Below are 26,283 nucleotides of genomic sequence, written 5' to 3'. Positions count from 1 at the left end.
AGTTATCCTGTTATCCTTTAGCCAGTTATCCAGTTATCCTTTAGCCAGTTATCCAGTTATCCTTTAGCCAGTTATCCTGTAGCCAGTTATCCAGTTATCATGTAGCCAGTTATCCTGTAGACAGTTATCCAGTTATCCTGTAGCCAGTTATCCTGTAGCCAGTTATCCTGTTATCCTTTAGCCAGTTATCCTGTTATCCTTTAGCCAGTTATCCTGTTATCCTTTAGCCAGTTATCCAGTTATCCTTTAGCCAGTTATCCAGTTATCCTTTAGCCAGTTATCCTTTAGCCAGTTATCCAGTTATCCTTTAGCCAGTTATCCTGTAGCCAGTTATCCAGTTATCATGTAGCCAGTTATCCTGTAGACAGTTATCCAGTTATCCTGTAGCCAGTTATCCTGTAGCCAGTTATCCTGTTATCCTTTAGCCAGTTATCCTGTTATCCTGTAGCCAGTTATCCTGTTATCCTTTAGCCAGTTATCCAGTTATCCTTTAGCCAGTTATCCTGTAGCCAGTTATCCAGTTATCCTGTAGCCAGTTATCCAGTTATCCTTTAGCCAGTTATCCAGTTATCCTTTAGCCAGTTATCCTGTTATCCTTTAGCCTGTTATCCTTTAGCCAGTTATCCTTTAGCCAGTTATCCTTTAGCCAGTTATCCAGTTATCCTTTAGCCAGTTATCCTTTAGCCAGTTATCCTTTAGCCCAGAGCAACATCAGGCCATAGGGAGGCTGAGAAGTAAACACACAAAACCAAATCCCTCTGGATCTATGGTGCTCTGACTCACTCTGGTTTCCTCCTCTCCTCTCTGACCCAAACTTTCCACAAACCACACCTCTCACTGGGGCCTCTCAGCACTAACACAACGGCCCATCTGGCTGAATTAAAAAACTTCCAGAATGTAACAACAGAGCCCCTCAGCTTCCATGCCTGAGAAAGAATGGCCCTGTCCTGAAATAACCTTGATATCCACAAGGGTGGAAGGGATTGTTTCTAGACAAGGCTGATACGCTTAAGAGAGCAGCCTCTCCTCTCCTCTCCTTAGTTGACAGAGAGTAGCCTCTCCTCTCCTCTCCTTAGTTGACAGAGAGCAGCCTCTCCTCTCCTCTCCTTAGTTGACAGAGAGCAGCCTCTCCTCTCCTCTCCTTAGTTGACAGAGAGTAGCCTCTCCTCTCCTCTCCTTAGTTGACAGAGAGCAGCCTCTCCTCTCCTCTCCTTAGTTGACAGAGAGCAGCCTCTCCTCTCCTCTCCTTAGTTGACAGAGAGCAGCCTCTCCTCTCCTCGTGGTAGTGTTGACAGAGAGCAGCCTCTCCTCTCCTCTCCTTAGTTGACAGAGAGCAGCCTCTCCTCTCCTCTCCTTAGTTGACAGAGAGCAGCCTCTCCTCTCCTTAGTTGACAGAGAGTAGCCTCTCCTCTCCTCTCCTTAGTTGACAGAGATTAGCCTCTCCTCTCCTTAGTTGACAGAGAGCAGCCTCTCCTCTCCTCTCCTTAGTTGACAGAGAGCAGCCTCTCCTCTCCTCTCCTTAGTTGACAGAGAGCACCCTCTCCTCTCCTCTCCTTAGTTGACAGAGAGCAGCCTCTCCTCTCCTTAGTTGACAGAGAGCAGCCTCTCCTCTCCTTAGTTGACAGAGAGCAGCCTCTCCTCTCCTCTCCTTAGTTGACAGAGAGCAGCCTCTCCTCTCCTAGTGGTAGTGTTGACAGAGGCCAGCCTCTCCTCTCCTCTCCTATTGGTAGTGTTGACAGAGAGCAGCCTCTCCTCTCCTAGTGGTAGTGTTGACAGAGAGCAGCCTCTCCTCTCCTAGTGGTAGTGTTGACAGAGAGCAGCCTCTCCTCTCCTAGTGGTAGTGTTGACAGAGGCCAGCCTCTCCTCTCCTCTCCTATTGGTAGTGTTGACAGAGAGCAGCCTCTCCTCTCCTAGTGTTAGTGTTGACAGAGACCAGCCTCTCCTCTCCTAGTGTTAGTGTTGACAGAGAGCAGCCTCTCCTCTCCTAGTGGTAGTGATGACAGAGAGCAGCCTCTCCTCTTGGTAGTGTTGACAGAGAGCACCCTCTCCTCTCCTAGTGTTAGTGTTGACAGAGAGCAGCCTCTCCTCTCCTAGTGGTAGTGTTGACAGAGAGCAGCCTCTCCTCTCCTAGTGGTAGTGTTGACAGAGAGCAGCCTCTCCTCTCCTAGTGGTAGTGTTGACAGAGAGCAGCCTCCCCTCTCCTAGTGGTAGTGTTGACAGAGAGCAGCCTATCCTCTCCTCGTGGTAGTGTTGACAGAGGGCAGCCTCTCCTCTCCTAGTGGTAGTGTTGACAGAGAGCAGCCTCTCCTCTTGGTAGTGTTGACAGAGAGCAGCCTCTCCTCTCCTAGTGGTAGTGTTGACAGAGAGCAGCCTCTCCTCTCCTAGTGGTAGTGTTGACAGAGAGCAGCCTCTCCTCTCCTAGTGGTAGTGTTGACAGAGAGCAGCCTCTCCTCTCCTAGTGGTAGTGTTGACAGAGGCCAGCCTCTCCTCTCCTCTCCTATTGGTAGTGTTGACAGAGAGCAGCCTCTCCTCTCCTAGTGTTAGTGTTGACAGAGGCCAGCCTCTCCTCTCCTAGTGGTAGTGTTGACAGAGAGCAGCCTCTCCTCTCCTAGTGGTAGTGATGACAGAGAGCAGCCTCTCCTCTCCTAGTGGTAGTGATGACAGAGAGCAGCCTCCCCTCTCCTAGTGGTAGTGATGACAGAGAGCAGCCTCTCCTCTCCTAGTGGTAGTGATGACAGAGAGCAGCCTCTCCTCTCCTAGTGGTAGTGTTGACAGAGAGCAGCCTCTCCTCTCCTAGTGGTAGTGTTGACAGAGAGCAGCCTCTCCTCTCCTAGTGGTAGTGTTGACAGAGGGCAGCCTCTCCTCTCCTAGTGGTAGTGTTGACAGAGAGCAGCCTCTCCTCTCCTCGTGGTAGTGTTGACAGAGAGCAGCCTCTCCTCTCCTCGTGGTAGTGATGACAGAGAGCAGCCTCCCCTCTCCTAGTGGTAGTGATGACAGAGAGCAGCCTCCCCTCTCCTAGTGGTAGTGATGACAGAGAGCAGCCTCTCCTCTCCTCGTGGTAGTGTTGACAGAGGGCAGCCTCTCCTCTCCTCGTGGTAGTGATGACAGAGAGCAGCCTCCCCTCTCCTAGTGGTAGTGATGACAGAGAGCAGCCTCCCCTCTCCTAGTGGTAGTGATGACAGAGAGCAGCCTCCCCTCTCCTAGTGGTAGTGATGACAGAGAGCAGCCTCCCCTCTCCTAGTGGTAGTGTTGACAGAGAGCAGCCTCCCCTCTCCTAGTGGTAGTGATGACAGAGAGCAGCCTCCCCTCTCCTAGTGGTAGTGATGACAGAGAGCAGCCTCTCCTCTCCTAGTGGTAGTGATGACAGAGAGCAGCCTCCCCTCTCCTAGTGGTAGTGTTGACAGAGAGCAGCCTCTCCTCTCCTAGTGGTAGTGTTGACAGAGAGCAGCCTCTCCTCTCCTAGTGGTAGTGATGACAGAGAGCAGCCTCCCCTCTCCTAGTGGTAGTGATGACAGAGAGCAGCCTCCCCTCTCCTAGTGGTAGTGATGACAGAGAGCAGCCTCTCCTCTCCTCGTGGTAGTGTTGACAGAGGGCAGCCTCTCCTCTCCTCGTGGTAGTGATGACAGAGAGCAGCCTCCCCTCTCCTAGTGGTAGTGATGACAGAGAGCAGCCTCCCCTCTCCTAGTGGTAGTGATGACAGAGAGCAGCCTCCCCTCTCCTAGTGGTAGTGATGACAGAGAGCAGCCTCCCCTCTCCTAGTGGTAGTGTTGACAGAGAGCAGCCTCCCCTCTCCTAGTGGTAGTGATGACAGAGAGCAGCCTCCCCTCTCCTAGTGGTAGTGATGACAGAGAGCAGCCTCTCCTCTCCTAGTGGTAGTGTTGACAGAGAGCAGCCTCTCCTCTCCTAGTGGTAGTGATGACAGAGAGCAGCCTCCCCTCTCCTAGTGGTAGTGATGACAGAGAGCAGCCTCCCCTCTCCTAGTGGTAGTGTTGACAGAGAGCAGCCTCTCCTCTCCTAGTGGTAGTGATGACAGAGAGCAGCCTCCCCTCTCCTAGTGGTAGTGTTGACAGAGAGCAGCCTCTCCTCTCCTAGTGGTAGTGATGACAGAGAGCAGCCTCCCCTCTCCTAGTGGTAGTGTTGACAGAGAGCAGCCTCTCCTCTCCTAGTGGTAGTGATGACAGAGAGCAGCCTCCCCTCTCCTAGTGGTAGTGTTGACAGAGAGCAGCCTCTCCTCTCCTCGTGGTAGTGTTGACAGAGAGCAGCCTCTCCTCTCCTAGTGGTAGTGTTGACGTGAGCTGTTCAGTGTGTGTTGACAGTCCTTTTTACCACACTGTTTTTGAAATGTATAAATATGTAATGTTAGCCATCGACAACTACAAAAGTTTTGCAACTTTTCTCAACAACATTGATGCCCTGACTTTAGCAGGCGCTATCGACAGATCAGTAGGAAACAGCGATGGGCTACTTTCAGCACACGCCACGGTCAGCGTGAACCAGAGTGACTTTGACACAACGCTGGTCAAACAAGATGTAGCTACAAACAAAACAGAGTTAAATGGTTCCAGTCTGCCGTGAAGCGTTCCTCCATGTATACGGGTCAGAGTCTAGCTACATTTTACAGCTATACGTTTCTAATTCGGTCAAAGTCATTTTTATTGCAAAACGTTAGCTTGCTGGCTCGCTAGCTAACGTTACGTGTATGATCTGTGTAGTAATATTATTCGAATCAGAAATCCATTTGCATTGCTAGTTATAGCCTAATGTTAGCTAGTTAACATTGAACCTAGTTGGTTAGCTTTAGCTACCAGCAGATTCATACTACATCTATGACAATGTTTGTATTGGTAATGGTATGAGTTGGGGTTGTGCCGGTTCATTGTTTAGCTAAACAAAAGACTCCACTTTGGCCAGATTATTACATGAACCATCAAAATAGCCAGGTGTGTCTGGGGGGTGATTACAGGCATCTATTGTATTTCATAAACATGTCGAGACAATTACCGTTTACGCCTTCTGTATCCTGTGCATGTGACAAATAAACTTGGATTTGATTGGATACAGGGTGTGTTTACCACGTTACGCCTTAAAAGGGATGGGTGGGGCTAAGGCTTAAGAGATGGGTGGGGCTAAGGCTTAAGAGGGTGAGAATGATGCTGAATGGGTTTAAACAAAGAGCTCTCCAGTAGTTGTACCAAAACTATTCAACGGTTATTTTCTCAAGTGGGGTTTCAAGTTTATCAACTTTCAAAGCAGAATTACTTTCCCCATTGTTCCTCAACTGCTGTGTATGATATACCATTTTGTAGCTCTGAGTCTCTACTTTTATCCAATATAAAAAACACCATTTCAAATTTTGCTACATACGACTGAATCGAGGCGGTCGGTCACATAAGGTTTATCTGGCCATGTAAATTCCTAATTCCGTCGACATACAGTACCAGTCAAAAGTTTGGACACACTTTCTCATTACAATGTTCTACATTGTAGAATAATAGTGAAGACATCAACACGATGAAATAACACATATGGAATCATGTAGTAACCAAAAAAGTGTTAAACAATATATTTGAGAATTTTCAAAGTAGCCACCCTTTGCCTTGATGAGAGCTTTGCACACTCTTGGCATTCTCTCAAGTGCTCATGATTCCATGTGTGTTATTTCATAGCGTTGATGTCTTTTCTATTATTCTACAATGTAGAAAATAAAGATAAAACACCTTGAATGAGTAGGTGTGTTAACTTTTGACTGGTACTGTAGATATTACACATAAAACAAACTGACACATAAGCAGAGAGAGAGATAGTAGCACAATGGAGTCACTAAACCTCAAGCTGAGGACTGTTTCCCCCAGGGATGTAATGGAGTCACTAAACCTCAAGCTGAGGACTGTTTCCCCCAGGGATGTAATGGAGTCACTAAACCTCAAGATGAGGACTGTTTCCCCCCAGGGATGTAGTGGAGTCACTAAACCTCAAGCTGAGGACTGTTTCCCCAGGGATGTAGTGGAGTCACTAAACCTCAAGATGAGGACTGTTTCCCCCCAGGGATGTAGTGGAGTCACTAAACCTCAAGCTGAGGACTGTTTCCCCCAGGGATGTAGCGGAGTCACTAAACCTCAAGCTGAGGACTGTTTCCCCCAGGGATGTAGTGGAGTCACTAAACCTCAAGCTGAGGACTGTTTCCCCCAGGGATGTAGTGGAGTCACTTAACCTCAAGCTGAGGACTGTTTCCCCCAGGGATGTAGTGGAGTCACTAAACCTCAAGCTGAGGACTGTTTCCCCCAGGGATGTAGCGGAGTCACTAAACCTCAAGCTGAGGACTGTTTCCCCAGGGATGTAGTGGAGTCACTAAACCTCAAGCTGAGGACTGTTTCCCCAGGGATGTAGTGGAGTCACTAAACCTCAAGATGAGGACTGTTTCCCCAGGGATGTAGTGGAGTCACTAAACCTCAAGCTGAGGACTGTTTCCCCCCCAGGGATGTAGTGGAGTCACTAAACCTCAAGCTGAGGACTGTTTCCCCCAGGGATGTAGTGGAGTCACTAAACCTCAAGCTGAGGACTGTTTCCCCCCCAGGGATGTAGTGGAGTCACTAAACCTCAAGCTGAGGACTGTTTCCCCCAGGGATGTAGTGGAGTCACTAAACCTCAAGCTGAGGACTGTTTCCCCAGGGATGTAGTGGAGTCACTAAACCTCAAGCTGAGGACTGTTTCCCCCAGGGATGTAGTGGAGTCACTAAACCTCAAGCTGAGGACTGTTTCCCCCAGGGATGTAATGGAGTCACTAAACCTCAAGCTGAGGACTGTTTCCCCCAGGGATGTAGTGGAGTCACTAAACCTCAAGATGAGGACTGTTTCCCCCAGGGATGTAATGGAGTCACTAAACCTCAAGCTGAGGACTGTTTCCCCCAGGGATGTAGCGGAGTCACTAAACCTCAAGCTGAGGACTGTTTCCCCCAGGGATGTAGTGGAGTCACTTAACCTCAAGCTGAGGACTGTTTCCCCCAGGGATGTAGTGGAGTCACTAAACCTCAAGCTGAGGACTGTTCCCCCCAGGGATGTAGCGGAGTCACTAAACCTCAAGCTGAGGACTGTTTCCCCCAGGGATGTAGTGGAGTCACTAAACCTCAAGCTGAGGACTGTTTCCCCCCCAGGGATGTAGTGGAGTCACTAAACCTCAAGCTGGGGACTGTTTCCCCCAGGGATGTAGTGGAGTCACTAAACCTTGAGTGCCAATCGAGTCCCAAGTCCCCTGTGCTCGAGTCCGAGTCCAAGTGCTCAACTCTGAGTCACTGGGAGCACATGAACTCAAAATAAAGTTATTTCCCCAGTCAGATACAGCGTAGTGGCAAGAGGAAATCTCCTTTCTTTCTGTGCCAACAAATATTTGCATTTAGTCTACTGATAAAGTTACCAGGGCCACATTTAGTTCAAAAAGGTTCCGCCTCCCGAGCGGCGCAGGGGTCTAAGGCACCTCACCGCAGTGCTTGAGGCATCACTACAGGCCCGGGTTCGATCCCGGCAGTGACCGCGAGACCCATGAGGCGGGCGCACAATTGGCCCGGCGTCGTCCAGGATGTCCTTATCCCAACGTGCTCTAGCGACTCCTTGTGGCGGGCCGGGCGCCACCACGCCGACTCCGCTCACCAGTTGTACGGCGTTTCCTCTGACACATCGGTGCGACTGGCTTCCGGATTAAACGAGCAGTGTGTCAAGAAGCAGTGTTGCATGGCAGGGTCGTGTTTCGGAGGACGCACGGCTCTCGACCTTCGCCTCTCTCAAGTCCGTACGGAAGTTGCAGCGATGGGACAAGACTGTAACTACCAATTGGGGAGAAAGAAAGGGTTAAAAAGTACCCCCACCCCATTTTTTTTCTTCTAAAAACAAATTTCTTGAACGTTGCAGATAGAAATGCCATGAATAGAGCTGACGTTATTCCTTATTTCAACATGACAGAGGGATGTTTGTTCTACATAGCATATTTCTATCTGAAGGTTCCAAAACGTCGACTCCTGCTGAAAGCGGACCAGGATGTTAGCGCTTCAGCTTTCTAATGAAGTCACATGACTGTTCAAGGTTGTAGCCTAAATAAATAGTTAACGGTCCGCAAGTAGCCTAGTTTCAGAAGGCCCGCCATATGCTTTACAAATGTAAAAAGGCCCTTCAATGCAGGATAGAAAGGAAGGAAACGTAGCGCCAGTATTATGGGTCATATATTTTGAGTGGCAGCCTAAAGGAACCAAGATGTTTCCACAACAGAACCAGGATATGTAATGCAGTGGGAAAAGTGGGAGGGGTTAAGCGAGACTACACATTCAAAGACTGCTTACTTTTCTATAGTCAAGGGAGAGAAAATACCCGTCAAGACTGTTTTTTTACCGTTAAACTTAATGCTGCTATTGTTTTACATTTCATAAAGCAGCTTGTGTTTCTTAACCAGGCAAAAGGGTAGTTAACTAGCAGGCTGGTGGGGACTGGTTAGCTACAGGGGAATCAAGACAGTCGCCTGGCCAGGTGTATAATCGGAGGTGGAGCCTTTCTTCCCACACTCATTGCTTGTCCCCCCTGCAGCTCACCAGCTGATGTAGGCTGTATGTACCGGTTGTCCCCCCTGCAGTTCACCAGCTGATGTAGGCTGTATGTACCGGTTGTCCCCCCTGCAGTTCACCAGCTGATGTAGGCTGTATGTACCGGTTGTCCCCCCTGCAGTTCACCAGCTGATGTAGGCTGTATGTACCGGTTGTCCCCCCTGCAGTTCACCAGCTGATGTAGGCTGTATGTACCGGTTGTCCCCCCTGTAGTTCACCAGCTGATGTAGGCTGTATGTACCGGTTGTCCCCCCTGTAGTTCACCAGCTGATGTAGGCTGTATGTACCGGTTGTCCCCCCTGCAGTTCACCAGCTGATGTAGGCTGTATGTACCGGTTGTCCCCCCTGCAGTTCACCAGCTGATGTAGGCTGTATGTACCGGTTGTCCCCCCTGTAGCTCACCAGCTGATGTAGGCTGTATGTACCGGTTGTCCCCCCTGTAGTTCACCAGCTGATGTAGGCTGTATGTACCGGTTGTCCCCCCTGTAGTTCACCAGCTGATGTAGGCTGTATGTACCGGTTGTCCCCCCTGCAGCTCACCAGCTGATGTAGGCTGTATGTACCGGTTGTCCCCCCTGCAGCTCACCAGCTGATGTAGGCTGTATGTACCGGTTGTCCCCCCTGCAGCTCACCAGCTGATGTAGGCTGTATGTACCGGTTGTCCCCCCTGTAGTTCACCAGCTGATGTAGGCTGTATGTACCGGTTGTCCCCCCTGTAGCTCACCAGCTGATGTAGGCTGTATGTACCGGTTGTCCCCCCTGCAGCTCACCAGCTGATGTAGGCTGTATGTACCGGTTGTCCCCCCTGTAGTTCACCAGCTGATGTAGGCTGTATGTACCGGTTGTCCCCCTGCAGTTCACCAGCTGATGTAGGCTGTATGTACCGGTTGTCCCCCCTGCAGCTCACCAGCTGATGTAGGCTGTATGTACCGGTTGTCCCCCTGCAGTTCACCAGCTGATGTAGGCTGTATGTACCGGTTGTCCCCCCTGTAGTTCACCAGCTGATGTAGGCTGTATGTACCGGTTGTCCCCCCTGCAGCTCACCAGCTGATGTAGGCTGTATGTACCGGTTGTCCCCCCTGCAGCTCACCAGCTGATGTAGGCTGTATGTACCGGTTGTCCCCCCTGTAGCCCACCAGCTGATGTAGGCTGTATGTACCGGTTGTCCCCCCTGCAGCTCACCAGCTGATGTAGGCTGTATGTACCGGTTGTCCCCCTGCAGCTCACCAGCTGATGTAGGTTGTATGTACCGGTTGTCCCCCCTGCAGCTCACCAGCTGATGTAGGCTGTATGTACCGGTTGTCCCCCCTGCAGCTCACCAGCTGATGTAGGCTGTATGTACCGGTTGTCCCCCCTGCAGCTCACCAGCTGATGTAGGCTGTATGTACCGGTTGTCCCCCCTGCAGCTCACCAGCTGATGTAGGCTGTATGTACCGGGTGAGATTCTTCCTTCCCACTACTGAACATAACTTTGGTGCATATCTGTTGCTGTTAATATTAATTGTGCTTAATGACTGACAATCTCTCCAAAAACTCTTGTCCAATCCACTTAGTAGTCAGATTTTAGTCACAGAGAAAACTGAAGTAATTCTTTTTTAGTTCTATTTTTTTCTGGGTCTATTTAGTCACTTACTCTCGTCAATTGCCACTGAAAAATAGGCTTTAAACAAATATTTTAGTCACTATTTTTGTTAAGTAAATGAACACTGGTCTGCGCACAAAATTGCACCCTATTCCCTATATAGTGCACTACACTTTTGACCAGAGCCTAGTTTAAAAGTAGTGCACTATATAGGGAGGCATTTTGGGACGCAGCCTGTGACTCTAGAATGTGACACTGTCTCTACCTGGAAGTGAAAGATCCCAGCGTACTCTTCACGTCCAAAGCCTTGTCCTGCAGGAACAACCCGAGCCATGACATCTTCATTCAGGGTCAGAGAGGCGATGGCCGCCAGGAGCCAGCAGTCACCTGGAGGGGAAAACAGAGAAGAGAGACATTGGAGTGGAGGTCATCACAGGTCAGAGAGACGAAGAGAGTGGAGGTCATCACAGGTCAGAGAGACGAAGAGAGTGGAGGTCATCACAGGTCAGAGAGACGTAGAGAGTGGAGGTCATCACAGGTCAGAGAGACGAAGGGAGTGGAGGTCATCACAGGTCAGAGAGACGTAGAGAGTGGAGGTCATCACAGGTCAGAGAGACGAAGAGAGTGGAGGTCATCACAGGTCAGAGAGACGAAGAGAGTGTCAACGTTGTGAACAAACAGCCCACCCATACAACGCCATACACGTGGTATGCAGTTGTCAGGCCGGTTGGACGTACTGCCAAATTCTCTCAAACGAAGTTGGAGGCGGCTTATGGTTGAGAAATGAACATTAAATTCTCTGCTACCTCAAAACTTGAGACATCAGTGGCATTGTGTTGTGTGACAAAACTGCACATTTTAGAGTGGCCTTTTATTGTCCCCAGCACAAGGTGCCCCTGTGTAATGATCATGCTGTTTAACCAGCTTCTTGATATGCCACACCTGTCATGTGGATGGATTATCTTGGCAAAGGAGGAATGCTCACTAACAAGGAAGTAAACAAACATTAGAGAGAAATAAGCTTTTTTTGTGCAATATGTTACATTTCTGGGATCTTTTATTTCAGCTCATGAAACATGAGACCAACACTTTACATGTTGTGTTGTATATTTTAGTTCATTGTAATAACTGTTCAGCCCAGTTCAGTTCCACAGAAGATCTTCTCATTAAAGACAACAGCTGACCCCAGTTCAGTTCACAGTCTCAGCATGTAGTCTGCATGTTTCAGTACTGTGGCTATGTGCTATGTCATGCATTTGTGGACACGATTTCTCTACAAAACCAATTGTTTTGTCTTTTTAGTTACAGTAAATAAGTATGTCTACTGGGTTGCTCAACCATCAAACAGGGTCACTGAAGGAGTATTGACAATTATAAAATGAGTGTTCCTCCTATTACAATAATACGTCGTTATAAAGACAACTTCTATGAGACCCTGCAAGGGGACTAATGTGACCCAGAGCTTTGCAAAATATGTGTTATGCAGAGTGTGTGTGTGTGTGTGTGTGTGTGTGTGTGTGTGTGTGTGTGTGTGTGTGTGTGTGTGTGTGTGTGTGTGTCTAAAGATGTGTTATGCAAAATAAACCTGGCACAGTGTGTTTGTTTAAAGAGCCACGCCTAAAATGATCAAAACTTCCTGCTCGGACTGGACACCATCACTAGCCTGGTTAAACCAAACGGGACCTCAGTGTCTATGGTGAGACAGTGGTTTAACCAATAGTCACACTATTGAATATGCTGCTGTCTGACAATAACACGGACCCTGAGAACTGATATATACTGGAAACAAACACAGCAGATAGCCTAGCTGTTAAGAGCATTGGGCCAGTACACTAGTCTACCCTGCTGGATTAATGACAGTACACTAGTCTACCCTGCTGGATTAATGACAGTACACTAGTCTACCCTGCTGGATTAATGACAGTACACTAGTCTACCCTGCTGGATTAATGACAGTACAGTACACTAGTCTACAATGCTGGATTAATGACAGGACACTAGTCTACCCTGCTGGATTAATGACAGTACACTAGTCTACCCTGCTGGATTTATGACAGTACACTAGTCTACCCTGCTGGATTAATGACAGGACAGTACACTAGTCTACCCTGCTGGATTAATGACAGGACACTAGTCTACCCTGCTGGATTAATGACAGGACACTAGTCTACCCTGCTGGATTACTGACAGGACAGTACACTAGTCTACCCTGCTGGATTACTGACAGGACAGTACACTAGTCTACCCTGCTGGATTAATGACAGGACACTAGTCTACCCTGCTGGATTAATGACAGGACAGTACACTAGTCTATCCTGCTGGATTAATGACAGTACACTAGTCTACCCTGCTGGATTAATGACAGTACACTAGTCTACCCTGCTGGATTAATGACAGTACACTAGTCTACCCTGCTGGATTAATGACAGTACACTAGTCTACCCTGCTGGATTAATGACAGTACAGTACACTAGTCTACAATGCTGGATTAATGACAGGACACTAGTCTACCCTGCTGGATTAATGACAGTACACTAGTCTACCCTGCTGGATTTATGACAGTACACTAGTCTACCCTGCTGGATTAATGACAGGACAGTACACTAGTCTACCCTGCTGGATTAATGACAGGACACTAGTCTACCCTGCTGGATTACTGACAGGACAGTACACTAGTCTACCCTGCTGGATTACTGACAGGACAGTACACTAGTCTACCCTGCTGGATTAATGACAGGACACTAGTCTACCCTGCTGGATTAATGACAGGACACTAGTCTACCCTGCTGGATTAATGACAGGACAGTACACTAGTCTATCCTGCTGGATTAATGACAGTACACTAGTCTACCCTGCTGGATTAATGACAGTACACTAGTCTACCCTGCTGGATTAATGACAGGACACTAGTCTACCCTGCTGGATTAATGACAGGACACTAGTCTACCCTGCTGGATTAATGACAGGACAGTACACTAGTCTACCCTGCTGGATTAATGACAGGACAGTACACTAGTCTATCCTGCTGGATTAATGACAGGACAGTACCCCAGTCTACCCTGCTGGATTAATGACAGGACAGTACCCCAGTCTATCCTGCTGGATTAATGACAGGACAGTACACTAGTCTACCCTGCTGGATTAATGACAGTACAGTACACTAGTCTACCCTGCTGGATTAATGACAGGACAGTACACTAGTCTACCCTGCTGGATTAATGACAGGACAGTACACTAGTCTACCCTGCTGGATTAATGACAGGACAGTACCCCAGTCTACCCTGCTGGATTAATGACAGGACAGTACACTAGTCTACCCTGCTGGATTAATGACAGGACAGTACACTAGTCTACCCTGCTGGATTAATGACAGGACAGTACACTAGTCTACCCTGCTGGATTAATGACAGGACAGTACACTAGTCTATCCTGCTGGATTAATGACAGGACAGTACCCCAGTCTACCCTGCTGGATTAATGACAGGACACTAGTCTATCCTGCTGGATTAATGACAGGACAGTACACTAGCCTACCCTGCTGGATTAATGACAGGACAGTACACTAGTCTACCCTGCTGGATTAATGACAGGACAGTACACTAGTCTATCCTGCTGGATTAATAACAGTACACTAGTCTACCCTGCTGGATTAATGACAGGACAGTACACTAGTCTACCCTGCTGGATTAATGACAGGACCCCAGTCTACCCTGCTGGATTAATGACAGGACACTAGTCTACCCTGCTGGATTAATGAGAGGACAGTACACTAGTCTACCCTGCTGGATTAATGACAGTACACTAGTCTACCCTGCTGGATTAATGACAGGACAGTACACTAGTCTACCCTGCTGGATTAATGACAGGACCCCAGTCTACCCTGCTGGATTAATGACAGTACACTAGTCTACCCTGCTGGATTAATGACAGTACACTAGTCTAACCTGCTGGATTAATGAGAGGACACTAGTCTATCCTGCTGGATTACTGACAGTACACTAGTCTACCCTGCTGGATTAATGACAGTACACTAGTCTACCCTGCTGGATTAATGACAGGACACTAGTCTACCCTGCTGGATTAATGACAGTACACTAGTCTACCCTGCTGGATTAATGAGAGGACACTAGTCTATCCTGCTGGATTAATGACAGTACACTAGTCTAACCTGCTGGATTAATGACAGTACACTAGTCTAACCTGCTGGATTAATGACAGTACACTAGTCTAACCTGCTGGATTAATGAGAGGACACTAGTCTACCCTGCTGGATTAATGACAGTACACTAGTCTACCCTGCTGGATTAATGACAGTACACTAGTCTACCCTGCTGGATTAATGACAGTACACTAGTCTAACCTGCTGGATTAATGACAGTACACTAGTCTAACCTGCTGGATTAATGACAGTACACTAGTCTACCCTGCTGGATTAATGACAGTACACTAGTCTACCCTGCTGGATTAATGACAGTACACTAGTCTACCCTGCTGGATTAATGACAGTACACTAGTCTACCCTGCTGGATTAATGACAGTACACTAGTCTAACCTGCTGGATAAATGAGAGGACACTAGTCTATCCTGCTGGATTAATGACAGTACACTAGTCTACCCTGCTGGATTAATGAGAGGACACTAGTCTACCCTGCTGGATTAATGAGAGGACACTAGTCTATCCTGCTGGATTAATGACAGTACACTAGTCTACCCTGCTGGATTAATGAGAGGACACTAGTCTACCCTGCTGGATTAATGAGAGGACACTAGTCTATCCTGCTCTGGGCAACTGTTGCTTTGTACCAGCCACATCCTCACAACTCAGACACTCGGCTCCTGTGGTGACTGAATAATCAGAAGCATTCTGTGAATAAGAGTACCCTTTATTCCCTGTATTAAACACAACATAAAAAGGTAACAGGACAGAGGATGATAAAGCCTACACACACATAAACACCAGGCCAAAGCTCGTCTCGCTTTTGTCAGAAATCACAACATCTTCTTTGTTGGAGAAGATTTGTAAACGGTTGAGGGTGAGGCTCGTTGAGAGTAAATGGAAAGGGAAGTGGGTCTCAACTCGTGAACAGCTGGCATTTCCAGTAACTGCCTCTGTTACGACTTCCTCCCAGCATGGTAACTGAGCTGGTTTCCATAGAGATATCTCGGTTTGTCCATATTTTCTACTATACCTCATTACAGAGATAACAACATATCACGTTTTATATTATTATACCTCAGAGATAACAACTTGACATGTGTTATATTATACCTCATGACAGAGATAACAACCTGACATGTTTGATATTATACCTCATGACAGAGATAACAACCTGACATGTTTTATATTATACCTCATGACAGAGATAACAACCTGAAATGTGTTATATTATACCTCATGACAGAGATAACATCCTGAAATGTGTTATATTATACCTCATGACAGAGATAACAACCTGACATGTTTTATATTATACCTCATGACAGAGATAACAACCTGACATGTGTTATATTATACCTCATGACAGAGATAACATCCTGAAATGTGTTATATTATACAGTACCTTAGCGAGACAACAACCTGACATGGAGGCTGTTCAGTGGTAGTCTAGGAAACCAAATCACCTGTGTAATAACTGTTTAAAGCAACAACTGAATGTTATTACATATGCTGTGATCAATCACATTCACTTTTACTATACTATCTCTTCCTCACAGCTGAAACCATGGATACTGTTACAAACTGGCGGCCCTGTGGTTTTGGTTTTGGTTCCTGTTTTGGTTCCAAATATAAAAGGCGACTTACCCAAGCCGCCTTGGCAGATGTCGGTTCTTGAGGCTCCACCAATGATGAACTCTGGGCTGGACACCAGTTCCTATTCAGGGAGGGACCAAAGCATGAGTAAAACTGTGAAAGATATTAGAGAAGTTCAATAAAATAAAAGAAGTACAGATTTTGGGGATTCCAAACATTTGCAGCCCTAAATAAAGCAATACACTCGCTTGGGGGGGGGAATATCTGCACAATGAGCTACTAGTGTAACCTCCGTTATTTCATCACTGCATTTGATATATTATCAACACTATTCAGGGACCAAAACATAATTAAAACTGTGTTTTGAACTTTTAAAGCAACTGTCCAGTGTTTCCAGATTTCTATTAAATAAAATAAATAAAAAATTACGTTCAAACTGCTCTCCTGCGAAGTCCCGACATACGCCTAGTTTCCTGAATCAGGTCACATATGACCTATAATTAATTACAATATGAGTGAAATAGTTTTAATTCCCCCCCAAAAATGTGTAATTAAGTATGTTAAAAAAGCTTTTCTGTGTTTGAATGGTGTGTGGGCGTATACCGATCATTAAAACCATTCATGCGAGTAGACCGCTGATTGGCTCAGGAGGATTTCACCAGAGCTCAGGAGGATTTCACCATAGCATTTTTTAAATAGTCTGTTCGATATGGGGGGGAGGGTTATTCTCCAATTTATGCTTTGGCCACAAATACGAGTATAGGATGAGTCAACAACATTATCTGTGTATGAGTTAACAGAATATTAACTTTTAAAAGTCTGATTTTCACTAGACAGTAACATTCATAGCAGATTTGACTGGGAGGATCGGTCATTACCAATAATAGGTATGAAATAAAAGCAAATGGGAATGAAGAGGGTAGACTGATAAACATTAAAAGTCATGCACAAGTAAAAAGGGCAGGGTCCACAATGACCTCACGTAACCTCAATTGTCTCACAGTTCACTGTCTACGAGTTGATCTGTTGACACAGAAAACAAAAAGGTGTGGGATCAGATGACTAAACGCCAAAGTTCCAGCCAAATAGTTGTAGGATGAGTCACCCTGACCAGGTTCCTCGTTCATTGAGTCGTTATGGTAACAGTTCCAGTTGTTTTTGGATTGAATGATGAACCGATTCCTTTACGCCCAACGGTCCAATCATATCAAACGGATAACAAGCATCTGGACACGCCCATCAGACTGCTGTGACATCACTGACTCAGGCTATAAAGAGATATTTCCAGTGAGGACTTTTGTTTGATGATAAAGAATTTGATCAGAACAAAGTATATATATATATATATATTTATTATGAAGAGATACATGATAATATATATATAATCATGTATCTCTTCATAATGTCTGATACATATTATGTACAGAAACGCAAGTGGGAAAAAGAAAAGCCCAGATTCTGACTTTTTCTAAATAAAATTGAATATTATTTGAAAATGCTGCATAGGCTGAAAACATTAAAGCAAAGGCAAGCCTAAAATGTAAGGCCTGTTAAGCCTTATGCACCCTAAAATGTAAGGCCTGTTAAGCCGTATGCACCCTAAAATGTAAGGCCTGTTAAGCCGTATGCACCCTAAAATGATGTAAGGCCTGTTAAGCCTTATGCACCCTAAAATGATGTAAGGCCTGTTAAGCCTTATGCACCCTAAAATGATGTAAGGCCTGTTAAGCCTTATGCACCCTAAAATGATGTAAGGCCTGTTAAGCCTTATGCACCCTAAAATGATGTAAGGCCTGTTAAAAGCCTTATGACCCCTAAAATGATGTAAGGCCTGTTAAAAGCCTTATGACCCCTAAAATGATGTAAGGCCTGTTAAAAGCCTTATGACCCCTAAAATGATATAAGGCCTGTTAAAAGCCTTATGACCCCTAAAATGATGTAAGGCCTGTTAAAAGCCTTATGACCCCTAAAATGATGTAAGGCCTGTTAAAAGCCTTATGCACCCTAAAATGATGTAAGGCCTGTTAAAAGCCTTATGCACCCTAAAATGATGTAAGGCCTGTTAAAAGCCTTATGCACCCTAAAATGATGTAAGGCCTGTTAAAAGCCTTATGCACCCTAAAATGATGTAAGGCCTGTTAAAAGCCTTATGCACCCTAAAATGATGTAAGGCCTGTTAAAAGCCTTATGCACCCTAAAATGATGTAAGGCCTGTTAAAAGCCTTATGCACCCTAAAATGATGTAAGGCCTGTTAAAAGCCTTATGACCCCTAAAATGATGTAAGGCCTGTTAAAAGCCTTATGCACCCTAAAATGATGTAAGGCCTGTTAAAAGCCTTATGCACCCTAAAATGATGTAAGGCCTGTTAAAAGCCTTATGCACCCTAAAATGATGTAAGGCCTGTTAAAAGCCTTATGACCCCTAAAATGATGTAAGGCCTGTTAAAAGCCTTATGACCCCTAAAATGATGTAAGGCCTGTTAAAAGCCTTATGACCCCTAAAATGATGTAAGGCCTGTTAAAAGCCTTATGACCCCTAAAATGATGTAAGGCCTGTTAAAAGCCTTATGCACCCTAAAATGATGTAAGGCCTGTTAAAAGCCTTATGACCCCTAAAATGATGTAAGGCCTGTTAAAAGCCTTATGACCCCTAAAATGTAAGGCCTGTTAAAAGCCTTATGACCCCTAAAATGTAAGGCCTGTTAAAAGCCTTATGCACCCTAAAATGTAAGGCCTGTTAAGCCTTATGACCCCTAAAATGTAAGGCCTGTTAAGCCTTATGCACCCTAAAATGAACAGTCAAAATCATGTTTGTCATGAAATGTGAAGGAAACCAGATCAAAGTATGAAAACTGACTGTTTCTTCTACATTGATAAAGTTTGGTCATAAAGTTACTGGTTCCCTCCCCCATGTCAAACACTTGGATCCATTATTAAAGAGGACAAGGTGACATCACCTTAACTCTCATTTTAATACACCAATGGTAACATGATGTTCTCTTACCTAATTTAAATAAGTAGAGCCTCGTTACCAACATCGGAGAAGGCGTGTTTGCAGAGGGGCGTGGTTTATATAGCTAGATAGCTACTCTACTGGTGCCAACATCTGATTATAGGGTGTCAGCAAATATAATTAAAAGTTTACCCTATTCATCTATGGCAAAGATACTTATATGTTTCCCCTTTCGTCTGTGTCTGGTGTTAGCTAGTTACTGGATAGCTAGGTCTTCGTCTGTGTCTGGTGTTAGCTAGTTACTGGCTAGCTAGGTCTTCGTCTGGTGTTAGCTAGTTACTGGCTAGCTAGGTCTTCGTCTGTGTCTGGTGTTAGCTAGTTACTCATCTGTGTCTGGTGTTAGCTAGTTACTGGCTAGCTGGGTCTTCGTCTGTGTCTGGTGTTAGCTAGTTACTCATCTGTGTCTGGTGTTAGCTAGTTACTGGCTAGCTGGGTCTTCGTCTGTGTCTGGGGTTAGCTAGTTACTGGCTAGCTAGGTCTTCGTCTGTGTCTGGTGTTAGCTAGTTACTCATCTGTGTCTGGTGTTAGCTAGTTACTGGCTAGCTGGGTCTTCGTCTGTGTCTGGTGTTAGCTAGTTACTCATCTGTGTCTGGTGTTAGCTAGTTACTGGCTAGCTGGGTCTTCGTCTGTGTCTGGTGTTAGCTAGTTACTCATCTGTGTCTGGTGTTAGCTAGTTACTGGCTAGCTGGGTCTTCGTCTGTGTCTGGGGTTAGCTCGTTACTGGCTAACTAGGTCTTCGTCTGTGTCTGGTGTTAGCTAGTTACTCATCTGTGTTTAGTGTTAGCTAGTTGCTGGCTAGCTGGGCCTTCAGCCAGCATGCAACAAAGGGGGGGGGGGGGGGGTAGTCGTTCAAAACTCAGACGCAGTTGTCAGGTCAACACATCTATCAGTGCTGCTGTGAACCGCATCACAAGAGAAATGCCAAACTGAAGATGTATAAAAATATATATATATATAATTGATGCAATTTCAATGTTGTTTGAGTTGCTTTGTGTATCACCACGCCTGTCTTTTCAAACTTCCTGGTAGTTAGCCATGAGAGATGTTCTTGTTTGTTGTTCTTGTCATAATATGGACTTGGTCTTTTACCAAATAGGGCTGTCTTCTGTATACCACCCCTACCTTGTCACAACACAACTGATTGGCTCAAACTCATTAAGAAGGAAAGAAATTCCACAAATTAAACTTGTAACAAGGCAGACATGTTAATTGAAATACATTCCAGGTGACTACCTCATGAAGCTGGTTGAGAGAATGCCAAGAGTGTGCAAAGCTGTCATCATGGCAAAGGGTGGCTAATTTGAAGAATCTCAAATCTCAAATATATTTTTATATGTTTAACACTTGTTGTTGGTTACTACATGATTCCATATGTGTTATTTCATAGTTTTGATGTCGTCACTATTATTTTACAATCTAGAAAATAGTTTTTAAAAAATAAAGAAAACCCGTTGAATGAGTAGGTGTGTCCAAACTTTTGACTGGTACTGTACATATAAACATACATTAATATTTCAGCGGAAAACAATTCAGAAAACTAAACAGAAACATTTCAAGTATACATCTTGTCTTGTCGCATCTTCAAGCCTCGAAGATAAACATCTGCAAACAGGAATACTTATTTCCTAAATAAACATTCAAGTTTTTCCTTCATCTCTAATCCAGAATAGCTTCTGTTTTCTTTGCAACATTTTTATCAAACAGTACAGCTCTCAGATCATCACATAAAAAACGATCAAATAAAAAAGTTAATTCTCTACCTCCTCTAAATCACAGACAGTCCCTCTTCTTCATCTCTGTCATTGAACCTACCTACTCCAATTACCAGAGGCAATATACCGGTTCTCAACTGGGCACAGAAGGACGTTTGGTTACTGGTTAGGTGAGAGGTGACATGAGGTTCTGGAGCTGTTTTTGATCTGGTTGTAAAGTTCTGAGTTTTGGTTTAAACCAGAAATCCATTTTCTTTGCGGTTTAGGGTTGGTTAACTTGTGTTTGATCATATTTACATTGCATCCTAACTTGTTTCTGTTGTAGATCAACTTCCTGTGGATAAAGTTTGTCTGTTTTGTTTGGTATATGTTTTTATCAAATATTTTGTTATATTTGTTGTAAAAAAACTTTTTTTCCCCAGAGATAGATAACGCTTTGGTCTATTTTGATCAATACAAATCCGGCCATAGAGTAGACATTTAACTTGTGTTTAAAGGCAGTAACTTACCCCAGGTCGTTTCCATTGCACACCTCTGGTTTTGGAAGAGCTCTGTCCAAGCTCATTGAATCCCAAGGACGCAGGTTCGGCTGGAAAAGTGGAATCCGTGAAAAGTGAACCTCTACTCAGACACTCGCTCCTGAGAGACTCGAAGTCCTGGTTTAGGTACTTCGACGCATTGGCATTAGTGCCAAATCCTGCGGCCAAAGCCCTCTTCTTGGCCAACGTTGATGCCACCCCAGCCATTGTGCAAGTCCTTTTCCTTCTCCTCTCTCGGGTCCGGTGGCTAACTGCGTCGACACAGTGAAAAGAGGAAAAGAGTTGGGATGCGTTTCACTGGTGGAAAAGTATAAATTCCTTCTACGCCCCTGGTTTTTCAGGCGTGGTCTGTCTGCAAGTCAGAGCCAGTTTTTTCCCCAACAATATGTACATAAGATTTCTGTGACCGGAACTGTTGCTTCTCATCAACGTTTAACGTTACTAGTTCAAAAAGTATTTAGTGTGAATATGAACACTTTTTTAGGCATATGTACCAAACAATCAACCACTCAACTCATGTGTTTGAGTCTCATAACGGGTGGATGAATATAAAGTCCGAGTCGTAATATTCCATTTGAACCTGACGTAGCAGTCGTAACTCCACACAGGTAGACCGACACGGTTGATCGGTTGGTGGCCGGTAGATGTCCTTCTTCCCTACGACTTGTGAGAGAGTCAGTGTGACCTGTGTCGATTTAAAATGCCTCTGTGTTGATCGGCGAAAAGATGGCCACATGTTCAGCGTTGGTCTATTGATGTTGTATGACGATAAAGGAAAGAAACGACGGAGCTGCTGTTGTGTGTTGGGGAGCATCAATGGGGTTTTGTATGTGTGAGTTGAGTATAAATGGTTGAACTGATTCCTGTCTGCAAGTTGAGTACGTTCATATAAATGGTTGAACTGATTCCTGTCTGCAAGTTGAGTACGTTCATATAAATGGTTGAACTGATTCCTGTCTGCAAGTTGAGTACGTTCATATAAATGGTTGAACTGATTCCTGTCTGCAAGTTGAGTACGTTCATATAAATGGTTGAACTGATTCCTGTCTGCAAGTTGAGTACGTTCATATAAATGGTTGAACTGATTCCTGTCTGCCGTCTGAACTGTTATAAAGATGCAGTAATGAAACACAACTCCTCTCTTGCACATGATCACAGCAGACAGGGCATAACGTACCACTGCTCTCGTCTATATCAGTACAGTGCGATGTAATGTAACGTACAGTATGTAGAGGCTATAAGCACAGGTAATAACAAGACGCCTATAAATACATGTTCTATAGGCCCAGGTTAGCCACCTGGCTCAGTGACAGACAGGCGTTACAGACACTAGTGACACAAGAGGTTTATAATGCGTCTTTGGATGTGATGTGCACTTGTAAAATAGCGTCAAAAATAGCTAGCTAGCTCAACAAACACACGACATGACTAACAATATGCTGCCCTTATAGTCCAACTGTAAGGTAACGATGAACAACGAAGGGGGACATGAATAGCCCTGCTATCCCAATGACAACATGTACAGTACTATAGCTAGCTAGCAGGTAGAGCATAAATTAACAGAGAAAAAGTTCATAAATACATTAAAATACATGAATATCCCAATATGCTGGTAGAATACCATATTGTTACAATGTCAGGGACCATATAAACTCATTATCTGTGTTTTTAAATATTAGATTGATGATTTTGTGTGTACCTACCTCTTACAGTACAGGGAAGCTGGTGTTTATGAGGGAATATTATTGACGTTTCCAACCTGTTGCAGTAACCATGCCTACCAACAGGGGTCAAAACAGAGCCAAATGATTTAAAACCTACTTCAATCTGGATATTTGCAGGTACTCATTCACTAATGTAAGTCGTTCTGGATAAGAGTGTCTGCTAAATGACCAAAAATGTCAAATGTACTGCTAATGAAAATGTTCTGGATGCCAAATATCTGGGCTAGGGTCTACCTTGTGCTGTAAAGTAAACATACACTCATATCTAATCACATCTTCTTGGGCGACATTAGACCTGGGTCATATTTGACTGCTATATCGAACTGACCTGATCAGTGTAAGCTACTACATAGACTATCAAGACTGTGATTTCTCTGTCAATACAGGGTGGTAAAACAAGATTGTAAACAAATTGCAATTCTGGGTTTCATAACACACCCACCCTTCCTAGACCAGGCTAGAGACCAGAACAGACCAGACCAGAACAGGCCAAAACAGACCAGACCAGACAAGACCAGACCAGGCCAGACCAGGCCAGACCAGGCCAGGCCAGGCCAGGCCAGGCCAGACCAGGCCAGAACAGACCAGAACAGGCCAGACCAGACAAGACCAGGCCAGAACAGACCAGGCCAGACCAAGCCAGAACAGACCAGGCCAGACCAGACCAGACCAGAACAGGCCAGACCAGACCAGACCAGGCCAGACAAGACCAGGCCAGAACAGACCAGGCCAGACCAAGCCAGGCCAGACCAGACCAGGCCAGACCAGGCCAGAACAGACCAGGCCAGAACAGGCCAGGCCAGACCAGACCAGGCCAGACAAGACCAGGCCAGAACAGACCAGGCCAGACCAAGCCAGGCCAGACCAGACCAGGCCAGACCAGACCAGGCCAGACCAGACCAGGCCAGGCCAGACCAGACCAGGCCAGACCAGACCAGGCCAGACCAAGCCAGGCCAGACCAGGCCAGAGAAGACCAGGCCAGAACAGACCAGGCCAGACCAAGCCAGGCCAGACCAGACCAGGCCAGACCAGGCCAGAGAAGACCAGGCCAGAACAGACCAGGCCAGAACAGACCAGGCCAGAACAGACCAGGCCAGACCAAGCCAGAACAGACCAGGCCAGACCAGACCAGACCAGAACAGGCCAGACCAGACCAGACCAGGCCAGACAAGACCAGGCCAGAACAGACCAGACCAGACCAGGCCAGAACAGACCAGGCCAGACCAGACCAGACAAGACCAGGCCAGAACAGACCAGGCCAGACCAAGCCAGGCCAGACCAGACCAGACCAGGCAGAGAGAGAGATTTGGGACTGTGGTGGATAACTTCAGCATGGTGAGTCTCTCAGGACACTCTGTGAAACCACTAGGTATGTAACCTCTCGTGATATTCAGGACACATTTGGTTCTAGGTTTCAGAGATTATTGTAGAACCGAGATTAGTGGGTGTGTAGAGGACTGTAGAACAGAGATTACAGGGTGTGTAGAGGACTGTAGAACAGAGATTACAGGGTGTGTAGAGGACTGTAGAACAGAGATTACAGGGTGTGTAGAGGACTGTAGAACAGAGATTACAGGGTGTGTAGAGGACTGTAGAACAGAGATTACAGGGTGTGTAGAGGACTGTAGAACAGAGATTACAGGGTGTGTAGAGGACTGTAGAACAGAGATTACAGGGTGTGTAGAGGACTGTAGAACAGAGATTACAGGGTGTGTAGAGGACTGTAGAACAGAGATTACAGGGTGTGTAGAGGACTGTAGAACAGAGATTACAGGGTGTGTAGAGGACTGTAGAACAGAGATTACCAGGTGTGTAGAGGACTGTAGAACAGAGATTACAGGGTGTGTAGAGGACTGTAGAACAGAGATTACAGGGTGTGTAGAGGACTGTAGAACAGAGATTACTGGGTGTGTAGAGGACTGTAGAACAGAGATTACCAGGTGTGTAGAGGACTGTAGAACAGAGATTACAGGGTGTGTAGAGGACTGTAGAACAGAGATTACCGGGTGTGTAGAGTACTGTAGAACAGAGATTACCGGGTGTGTAGAGGACTGTAGAACAGAGATTACCAGGTGTGTAGAGGATTGTAGAACAGAGATTACAGGGTATGTAGAGGACTGTAGAACAGAGATTACCAGGTGTGTAGAGGATTGTAGAACAGAGATTACCAGGTGTGTAGAGGACTGTAGAACAGAGATTACAGGGTGTGTAGAGGACTGTAGAACAGAGATTACAGGGTGTGTAGAGGACTGTAGAACAGAGATTACAGGGTGTGTAGAGGACTGTAGAACAGAGATTGCAGGGTGTGTAGAGGACTGTAGAACAGAGATTACAGGGTGTGTAGAGGACTGTAGAACAGAGATTACCAGGTGTGTAGAGGACTGTAGAACAGAGATTACAGGGTGTGTAGAGGACTGTAGAACAGAGATTACAGGGTGTGTAGAGGACTGTAGAACAGAGATTACAGGGTGTGTAGAGGACTGTAGAACAGAGATTACTGGGTGTGTAGAGGACTGTAGAACAGAGATTACCAGGTGTGTAGAGGACTGTAGAACAGAGATTACAGGGTGTGTAGAGGACTGTAGAACAGAGATTACAGGGTATGTAGAGGACTGTAGAACAGAGATTACAGGGTGTGTAGAGGACTGTAGAACAGAGATTAAAGGGTGTGTAGAGGACTGTAGAACAGAGATTACAGGGTGTGTAGAGGACTGTAGAACAGAGATTACTGGGTGTGTAGAGGACTGTAGAACAGAGATTACCAGGTGTGTAGAGGACTGTAGAACAGAGATTACAGGGTGTGTAGAGGACTGTAGAACAGAGATTACAGGGTGTGTAGAGGACTGTAGAACAGAGATTACAGGGTGTGTAGAGGACTGTAGAACAGAGATTACAGGGTGTGTAGAGGACTGTAGAACAGAGATTACAGGGTGTGTAGAGGACTGTAGAACAGAGATTACCAGGTGTGTAGATGACTGTAGAACAGAGATTACAGGGTGTGTAGAGGACTGTAGAACAGAGATTACAGGGTGTGTAGAGGACTGTAGAACAGAGATTACAGGGTGTGTAGAGGACTGTAGAACAGAGATTACAGGGTGTGTAGAGGACTGTAGAACAGAGATTACAGGGTGTGTAGAGGACTGTAGAACAGAGATTACAGGGTGTGTAGAGGACTGTAGAACAGAGATTACAGGGTGTGTAGAGGACTGTAGAACAGAGATTACAGGGTGTGTAGAGGACTGTAGAACAGAGATTACAGGGTGTGTAGAGGACTGTAGAACAGAGATTACAGGGTGTGTAGAGGACTGTAGAACAGAGATTACCAGGTGTGTAGAGGACTGTAGAACAGAGATTACAGGGTGTGTAGAGGACTGT

At 45.8% G+C, this 26,283-nt stretch overlaps 1 protein-coding gene across 1 annotated transcript in view; it reads right to left on the bottom strand.

Annotated features, from left to right (window-relative positions):
• Positions 1-21,490, bottom strand: part of LOC120029335 (calpain-2 catalytic subunit-like) — a 31,846-nt gene extending 10,356 nt beyond the window's left edge. The window contains exons 1-3 of the mRNA XM_038974569.1: positions 21,154-21,490; positions 15,971-16,040; positions 10,433-10,554 (exon numbers count right to left, since the gene is read on the bottom strand). Of these exons, the coding sequence (XP_038830497.1) occupies positions 10,433-10,554; positions 15,971-16,040; positions 21,154-21,390 (429 nt within the window). The 5' untranslated portion in view covers positions 21,391-21,490. The remainder of the gene's footprint in view (positions 1-10,432; positions 10,555-15,970; positions 16,041-21,153) is intronic.
• Positions 21,491-26,283: the final 4,793 nt, after the last annotated feature.

This window comes from Salvelinus namaycush, chromosome 35 (genome assembly GCF_016432855.1).
Source record: "Salvelinus namaycush isolate Seneca chromosome 35, SaNama_1.0, whole genome shotgun sequence".
Lineage (NCBI taxonomy): Eukaryota > Metazoa > Chordata > Actinopteri > Salmoniformes > Salmonidae > Salvelinus > Salvelinus namaycush.
This window is presented reverse-complemented; position numbering and strand designations above follow the sequence as displayed.